Raw genomic sequence first — 9,555 nt, 5'->3', positions numbered from 1 at the left:
AGAGTAAATGTTCGAAGTTGTGTGTAAGAAAAGAATTTTATGGCACTTCAGTCTGAACAAGCATAGTCTCTTAATGCAACGAAAGTATTTCATAATGTAAAACGCTTGCTTAGCAGGCTGCCCTACCTGTTCATTGAATATAAGTAGCAGAAAATAGTTATCTGGTGCGCAAAAGAGTAAACAAAAACGGACAAGACAATCAGACATTGAGAAACAAGGAAAAACAATGAGAAATTTCTTTAAAAGAAGCAAAACTGATTTAGAATTAAGAGGTAAACGTTAAAATATAATATATTAATTATTATTTATTTTTAATTGACTTATAATATTTAATTAGAAGGGGGTAGAAAGTTGAAAAACCCAGCTAGGGGCCCTAAAACTAAGTACCTTCAGCCTATACTGAAAAAAATTCTGGCGCCGCCTCTAGATCTACCGCCTCGAAAGTTTGACGACACGGCAATCGTCGTTGAGGACACATCTCTTGGTAAAGGCGCCGAATGCTCGTCCATACATAAGGTGCATATCGGCTAGCTCCTCGTTTGAATAATTTTCCAAAACAAATGTTTTTTAATTGGTCTATTTTAAGATCCTTTAAAAAACATTGTAATGTACTAGTTGACATTTCATCTAGCAGGTGTAGTTATCAATCATTACTAGCAGCAATGTACTTAAGCGACTACTTTTCGAAGGATTACGCGTCATACAGTATTTAAATCACGTGAGAAATAGCATTGGTCGTTTGTCGCCGTATGCGTCATTTATTGCATACGTGGCCGATAGTGAATCTGTCTTAGAACAATGTCCCACGACACAGATATCCACGAATGTTCGATGGCAAACGTAACTTCCACAGGGGTTCGATAAGAGACATGAGAGAATAGTAAGCCTCGATACCCGCGGGCAGTGCAGGGGGGGATGAATTTTTTTTCCCCCATCCTCGATACCCGCGCAGGGTGGGTCAAATTTTTTTGGCCCCCCGGTACTTTTTGCCCCCTTCAATTCCGCCCCCGGAGGGGGTGGTACTTTTTGTTCCCCCTCACTGACTTTCACCGTCTCTTTATTTCGCTGACTTTCACCATCTCTTTATTTCGTCGTCTCTTTACCCCCGCTCCATTCCCGTCTCTCTCTCTTTACCCCAGCTCCTTTCCCGCCACTGTATTTTTTTTTACGCCGCCCCTCTCTCTTTCACTTGCCATAAAATTATTTAAGGCTTCTTACGAAGATGCAACACTAGAACAGCTAATTTCGTATGACACAACTTATGATATGGGGAACTTTTATATTTCGGCCATTGTAATGCGTAATAAATTTATTGAAGGTGATCCAGTATTCCCTGTTTTTTATTTGTTACACGAAAAACGGTACAAGGAGGTTCATAAAATATTTTGGAAGTATGTGGCTCGTTTGATTGAATTTGATGCGTGGGGACGAAATGTTCCCATAGTTACTGACCGAGAGAAAGGTCTAATTAACGCAATTTCATCAAGTTGCCCTCAAGCAAAGATGAATATTAGATTTTGTCAAAATCATATCCACCGTAACATTGATTTTTTCCTAAAAAAAGTTGGGGCAAATTGGAAAGAGCAGAAGGCTTATAAGGAATTTATCAGGGATATTATAAAGGCGAGAACCAAGGAAGAATTTGAAATCCTATATGAAAACTTTTCTAAATAATGGTCGCAAGAATTTCTGAAATACATTAACGTAAACATTAAAAATGACTTGAAAAGAGGTGCTATAAAAGTGAAAACTCATCAGTTTGCTGCGTTCCAAAATAAAATGCCAACAAATAATCTTTCAGAAGCTTTTAACAGCCAGTTGAAAGCTGAAATCGGAAACAAAGAACAAAATGAAGATCATCTCATTCTTTTGCTGCATAAGATGCAAATGGATTATTTGCTCGAATTCAATAGATGCTACCGTGGACGTGGCGACTATCATTTAAAAGGGTCGGCGGTTGACTTGGATTTGCTTATCTCTATTAATGAAGCACAATTGAAAAGCGCAGAAAATTGCATTGAAGAAGTTCGTGCCACAATGCTTCGGTCTCAGGTAGAAGATTGTTACAGTAATACAAGAGAATTTGTGGCTTCTTTATGTGCTGAAAACAAACTCGTCTCTTTTGAACCAAATACTCAAGTATATGTTGTAAAAGAACCCTTTGACGAGGCCTCTGGTCAGACTTTTAATTTAATCAAAAACATGAAGTGCACTTGCGAAATTGAAGAATGTTATCATGTTTTAGCGGTAGCTAAAACAATGGGCGTGGGTGCGCACTCCTCAAAAAAATTACTAAACAGTAGTCTCACCAAGCTCATGAAAGGCGCCACAAAAAGTGGACGAAAAAAACCAAGGGCTATAGATTTTGACTACACTTGTACTGATGCTCCTGATTCTATAAACGCTATAAACAAAATAATACTGCACTCCACTCCTCTGAAGCAGGGAAAGATAAATCTGTCGGACAAAAGTTTGCATATTAATTTTTCCGTCAATGAATCTCCCAAAAGACAACCATGAAAACCACAAATATTCGCCTTTAAGTGGTTCAACAAAAAGAAATAGGCGTGAAATTGAAGAGAATTCACATGAAAAGGTCTCCAAAAGAGTAAAGCTTGTCGGGGATATCGACACAAACGAAGAACTTAATATTGAAATGGAAGTTGACGATAAAGAAGGGCTGGAATTCAGTAAAGGGGATCTATGTAATGAAAAACATTTTGAGAGAAATAGATACACAATGAGCCTGAAGTTGGGAGAAGAGATTTATGATAAAGTAATTGAAATATGTATTGGGATTTTAGTTAAAACATTGAAGCTAGAGGAACGAGTATTCGTATTAGATAGTGTGACTTTCATATCTTTGGTTGGTGCCATGAGTAACGCTTGCACAAATAAAAAGGATTATTTTAACAATATTACCATGAAACTTTCATCATATCTTCAAGAAGCTGAGGCTTTGAAAAAGGAAGTGTGGGCAATTTTGCTACCAAACACACCACTTGGTAAAGTAAATCACTGGCTGCTGGGATTAGTGTATCTAAAAGAAAAGAAAATATTTATTTTGGATAGTATGCCTCAAAAACCTTATGAGTTGCGTCACCATTTCCAATGCATATTGGTTTTATTAATGCTGGTATTCGACCGCCGTGGCGAAAAGCTGGAAGTTGATGACTGGTTATTAGGGGCTAGTACAGACTGTCCAGTTCAATTGTCCTCGCCTTCTGGTGAGAAGTCATGGACAAATGACTGTGGTTTATTTATAGTATATTACATATTAGGCATTTTGAAAGGAACAAAAACTGAAATGCCGAATGACAGCCTTTCTGGTAGAAAGTGGGCGTTACGTCTCTTTTCCAAGACAAGTAATGAGGAATTTGAACAATTGCGTGTGATTCACCAAATGAAATTGGGGGATCTAGAAAATCACAATTTATCAAAAGTGAGACAATATATTTTGAAGCTTATCAAGGAAAGACGGAATTAGAACTTTTAAGCTTTAAAACAGAAGAAGAAACTAGTAAGTGGTTAAAGGACACACCATCAATTAATTAAAACCTAAAATAAATCAAATACATTAGACACTGGTATTATTTTTAGGGGGCTAGCAATCCCATTGAACTGCTCGAAGCTACTCAACATTAGCGAAAGAACAGCATAGCTGTGGCTAGAGACTGTCGTTCGTCCAATTAGGGGACCGAACCAAAACTCACCTATCCTACCCTATAGTAGTTACATTTTGAAGTTTGTAAGAAACGAGCCATTCCCATCGCCCAGAAGTTTCACTCACAGGAGGGCGCCACGATCATTCCCGACTCTTGAATCATTCTGTATTGTAAGGTACATTTCAAAAACAAAAATGGGAGTTCCTCTGAATGGTAAGTTGGTAAGGCAAACTAGTTATGCGTGCGTCTCTTCTGAAATGAATTTTTTTAATTGTAATTCAATTATAAATGTAAAATAAAATTTTATTTTTTATGATATAAAAATGTGTGATTTTTTTAATTATCTATAAATTTCCTACTCTAACAATTCCTGTAATGCCATGGGAGAAGCAAACACCGCAGGGGCGGGACCGGCTTTAGAAGTACCTTCCCTCTAGGCTCCCGCGTGTAGCCAACGCGGGCCCAGTCTGGCGTTGTCTCTTGGCGGACCTCTTATGTCGGCCCAGCCCCTGTGCGTTGGTTTCTCAAATATTTACAGAAATGGTCTATTGGAATAGAATTTATAGTTCATTATGGTTAAGGGAACTTAAGACAAAAACCCATGTAACATGCATCCTGTCAGGTGTGGATCTTTATGTAAAAAGCCTGAGGAAGACTACTTTTCATTCCTTTGCCGGTTAAAGAGAGCGAACCGCTCCCCATCTCTTACTAGGGTTACCATACACTTACGGTTGAAAAAAAAAAACTCCAACGAGAAGGGGCAGAGTGACGTCATAAGTTTCATACTGGAAAGTGGCAACAATGATGTTTCTAAGTGGCTACTTTTTTATATTATAAAAGTTAAATATAAGCCATTCGGAATCTTTAAGATCTATTTTTAGTAGGCCTAAAATAGAAGAGATTAAAACGCCCTTCTTTCAGGAGATTTGGGGCAGTATATCCAAGGATATTTTGAGTGTTACCTCTGAACCAATCCACCTTATTCCCTTTCGCCGGAAGCTAGGCTTAGCTCGGGATTCATGGGGGTGAGTAGCGGGAAGAAATTGGTCTGTCGTCCGCTACAGTACATATTTTTGGCTTATGTAGCAGACGACAGACCAATTTCTTCCCGCTACTCAGTACTCACCCCCATGAATCCCGAGATAAGCCTAACTTCCGGCGAAAGGGAATAAGGTGGATTAATGACATTATGAAATAAATGGTTCTTTCAAACAGTATCCACTTTTAAAAGTTTGAAACTTTCGTAGTATATTTGTTACGTAAATATTTCAACATATTCGAATGAATAGGACAATGGATATTGCTTGAATACCAACCGTCACCATAGGGAACTAGGGATTAATTTTCGTATACTTTGTATTTCCCGCCGATTGGTATTTGGATGGGGTTCCATAGCGCGAACAACTCAGCGCATGTTCGAGTGGGCCATGGTCTAAACCGAGCGTCCGGGCACGGCCAACTTAGATCATCTCCTCCGTCGCCTGTACAGGCGACGGAGGAGATGATCTAAGTTGGCCGTGAATGGAAAGATGATGTTAAATGTCTACTGCTTTGTTGTCTAACTGATTTTGGCTGCGTTCAGCAGAGCACACCAAGCAAGACAGCGGTTTTTGGGAAACTTTTACCGGTGAGCTCTGTCGTCATAAAGCGGTCAAGGTACCAAGGCTTAACAAAACTAGTATGAAAACCTATTTATAGAGATAAATAAGAACTACTTAAATAATTAAAATTAGAAAGACTAGCATATCTCATAAAATTCTCGCGTATTCAAATAGTTTCACGGCAATTAAATAGGTAGTCCCACCAGAATCTGAAAGATATATTTGTAATAATTTCTCCATGTTGTTTTCGCCAAGCTGAGAAGTTTGAGAACTACGCGTTTTACGTCACGCGATCCAAAAATCCGACTATTTTCTTTGGTGACCGCGCTGGCTCAGCGCTGAGCAGCGTGACGTCAAAGTCCAAAAACCAAATCCGTTCAGTAGGACACGGCTAAAAGCGCTGACTAAGCTGAGCTCTGCTGAACGCAGCCAAGATAACCGTGTAGATTTCCTGAATCCTGATTCGGAGGATTTGACTGTTGACATTGTCATTTGGAAGCGTTGCCTCTGCTTTGACGAAAGTGAAACTTTTTGAGTGATTGTTAGAAATCGTGGTATTTTTTCCATCATGAAGCGAAGGGAGAAGAGACTAAGTAAATTAAGTCGGAGTTACGTTAAATCCAATTCGAATTCAAACACAACTGAAGACCATTCACCTTCAAAAGTTGATGAAAACATTGAAATTGCAACTATCGACTCGATCTATAAAGACCAGTCAACTTCAAAACCATATGAAATGGCAACTAATGGCTCGATCTATAAAGACGAGTTAACTTCAAAACCATATGAAATGGCAACTAATGGCTCGATCTATAAAGACGAGTTAACTTCCAAACCATATGAAATGGCAACTAATGGCTCGATCTATAAAGACGAGTTAACTTCCAAACCATATGAAATGGCAACTAATGGCTCGATCTATAAAGACGAGTTAACTTCAAAACCTAATGAAAAGGGACATATAAGTATTCCCTTTCTCTCAAATGATGAATTGTCATCTGATTGTGAAGGTTCTTTTTTTGGTTGTGGAAATTCTTTTTCTGATACAACACATAAGCATATTTTTTCTGTTTCTAATGAAGAATCATCGGAATCTGAGTTTAGCCATTTTGATTTTGAGCAGATCAGATTCAACCTCTTTTAGTCCTGATAATCAATCACTTTTTACCAATACTAAACATTCAAAAACATTCATCGCCAAAGATGAAAATGAATGTTCCATTAACACCTGCAATGTTGAAAGTTATAACAGCAGAAGCTCGGACATCCCCTCAGAGAATGTTAATCAGCCTCTTAAATTACAGGGCATTACACGCCCATTTTTGAAAAATATTGATGAGCTATTGTCATTAGAAAAAGCTGAGGCTATATTAAGAGAAATTGAAGAAAGCAAGTTCTCGGGCCCAGTATTTAATGGTAGTATTCCAATAGATACAGAAATAAAAAATGGAGATATTTTAGCCTTTTTTGTTCCTAAAAGAAATGTTTCCGATGTTTACAAGGATGGTTATCTTTGGAAAGCCACATATAACAACAAACGAAAAAAACTTTCAGTTACATAAGAATTGATCACTCTGTAAAGGTGACAAGTGGTTTTAAAAAAGTATCATATTACTTGCGTGACAGTATTGCTTTAAATGACAATGCAATACTGATTCAGTATCAAGGCGAAGATAAGGTATTACAATCAAAATCAAGAAAAACAAAGGGATTTAATAGGATATGCAAGACTCCAGCTAAAAATTCACGTGTTATTGCAGATTCTTTGAAAAGCACTGAACAGGAACGACCTGAAAATTCACATGTTATTGCAGATTCTATGAAACAGGAACCACCTGAAAAAAAGGAGCTATTTATATCATGTCCAGAGAATCCAAGACAAATTTGGAAACTCAGTCCTAGCTTTTACAAGAATATAGGTTTGTTGAAAAAGGGTCCCTTAAGCAAAGTAATCCATAGATTCATGTCACATGACGAGGTTTTTGTAATTTTTGGCGCGCCTGAAGCAATAACCTTAGCTCAGAGAGTCTTAAAATCTTCTGCCAAAAAAAAAAGTAAGAAACCTGAACTCTCATACAATACCTCTTTTCAGGTTGCTGGATTTCATGTGTCTGTGGTTGGTCTCACAAACTCAGAATTACCAGAGATGACTAAATTTCCTATTTTATTTCTATTACATGAAAACTTAAGTTCAGATACTGAATTATTTTTTTGGAAGCATTGTGTTTTTCCTATGCTTCAATTTAAAAAATGTGGAAGAAATGTTATTATAATACATACGACGAACAGAGAATTACTGCCCCTTTACCAAAAAGAATATTAGGTATGGCCAAAAATATGTTAATGATGTGTCATCAAACACTGGCATAAGCCCTTGTTACAGCAATCAACTTACTGATAGAAACATTGTGCAAAATTTGAAACCAGACGAATTAATTTTATCGTTGTATCTCATACAAATCAGCATTTTAAGGGAATTTAACAATATTTATGAAAACTTAAAAGAGAAGAAAATTATGTCAAAATTACGAATAGTTTTGCCATGTGTTGAATTTGGCAATCCGCATGAAATTTTCCGCAATGTTAAACGGGGCACCTGCACCTTCAACACGAAAACTAGTGGTTTTGAGGCTACGAAAACTGACGTCATTGGCTATGACCCCCACCACAAGGTACATGTCGTTGAGAATCAGGAATGCAAGAAAATAAACTCAAAATTTTCATTAGTAGAAATAGATAAAAATAAGTGTTCATGCAAGTCGCGCCATTGTTACCATATTGCAGCAGTGAAAAAAGGAACTGAAAAGGCCAATGAAATTCTTCGAAATAAAACTGAGCACTTTGAACTTGGAGAATTGAAGGACAGATCTAAAAAATTTAAAGATATTGATTTCGATAAAGAAATGGATGTGGCGATTAGTAGGAATCAGGGAAATATTACATTTCATGGAGGAAACGAATTTCATGACTCTGAATTTGAAAATAATCTTATCGACGAAGAATCTGCAACACGGGCTCACAAATCAAATGTAAAAATACCTCAAGACGAAGCTGGCGTACAAAAAATAGACCCAAGCATCAAAGAGTTACCTTCAGTACCTGAGTCGAAATGCAATCCGTACCATTACTGGCTATTGCTATAGAACAGAATGAAAAATGTTTAACACGGCTGGTCAAATCAAACGTAAAAATACCTGATGACCAAGGTGAATTACAAAAAATCTCCACCAGCATCAAAGAAGTACCTGAACCAAAAGGCAATTCCACAACATTACAGGCTACTGGTGTAGAAAAGACCTGCAAGCGAAAAAGGGACACAGAAACTGTTTTTAAAGCCAAAAAGGTTAAAACCTTCAACCTGGAAAAATCAGACATTGTTCAAGAATGGGATTTCGAATATAATGCCTCGGAAATAAAAGAAGTAAACGCAAAAGGTTACGAACATATGGAAATAGTTCGAAGTGGCTGTTCTGGGAAGCCTGGTTTTATCCAGTGTGGAATGCAAACTTTGGTTGATCGTTTGGGATTTTTAAATAATGTTCTAGTCATAAGTCACGAAACATTTTCAAAACTGTTCAAAGTGGTAAAAACTATACACAATAATGAGCAAGAAATACATAAATCTCAAGTTATTTCTGAAGTACTGGCATTTCTACACAGAAATGAGGCGGGAAATAAAGATATTTTGGCCACTATTTTACCACGCTGCACTGGTATTTTAAACACGCATTGGCTACTTGGATTGATTTGTTTAAATGAAAAAAAAAAGATTATTTTGTATGGTTTTGTCATGAAAACACCTGAACTGCAATGGCATTTCAAAACATTATTAGCCTTTGCAATGATGGCATTTGAAGATGCAGGAGTTAAATTGGAAATGAGAGAGTGGTCATTAACTCATAGCAAAGACTGCCCAAAGCAATGGCCAGATGACAGCTGTTCATTTTTGATGTATTACTTTAAGTCTGTTTTAACTGTTACTAAAAGTAAAATTCCGAAAAATAAGGAGAAAGGTAGAAAATGGCTAATTTACATCAAGTCAAAGTCAATCAACGATAACACACAATTTGATCTAAAATCTAGAACCTACGATAATCAGAAAAAAATTTGTCTAGTTTTGAAATCATTGAAAATTATAGCTGATTTAAGAAATGACCTACAATTTCTTTTACGGGAGACAGAAGAAAAACTTCCAAATTGATGGAAAAATACGTAAACCCAAATTTCACGATATGTGGCTTCGGACCAAAAAATTGCGTCTCAAGTAACAAAGCGGAGAAACAAATACT

The 9,555-nt window shown here is 37.1% G+C and overlaps 1 protein-coding gene across 4 annotated transcripts; it reads left to right on the top strand.

Annotated features, from left to right (window-relative positions):
• Nucleotides 1–7,561: 7,561 nt before the first annotated feature.
• Nucleotides 7,562–9,555, top strand: LOC149655995 (uncharacterized). 4 transcript variants are annotated; one of them, XM_089845032.1, is made up of 4 exons: nucleotides 7,562–7,589; nucleotides 7,650–7,938; nucleotides 7,997–8,472; nucleotides 8,544–9,555. In XM_089845032.1, the coding sequence occupies exons 3-4, from the start codon at nucleotides 8,464–8,466 to the stop codon at nucleotides 9,465–9,467; spliced, it is 933 nt and encodes a 310-aa protein (XP_089701158.1). In that variant the 5' UTR covers nucleotides 7,562–7,589; nucleotides 7,650–7,938; nucleotides 7,997–8,463; the 3' UTR covers nucleotides 9,468–9,555. The 4 variants fall into 4 exon arrangements, with proteins under 4 accessions (XP_089701158.1, XP_089701157.1, XP_089701155.1 ...); XM_089845031.1 differs by having other exon boundaries at nucleotides 8,051–9,555; XM_089845029.1 differs by having other exon boundaries at nucleotides 7,997–9,555.

Source organism: Phalangium opilio, unplaced genomic scaffold, assembly GCF_054372755.1.
Source record: "Phalangium opilio isolate 3A_F unplaced genomic scaffold, DU_Popi_V2 ptg000078l_1, whole genome shotgun sequence".
NCBI lineage: Eukaryota > Metazoa > Arthropoda > Arachnida > Opiliones > Phalangiidae > Phalangium > Phalangium opilio.
This window is presented reverse-complemented; position numbering and strand designations above follow the sequence as displayed.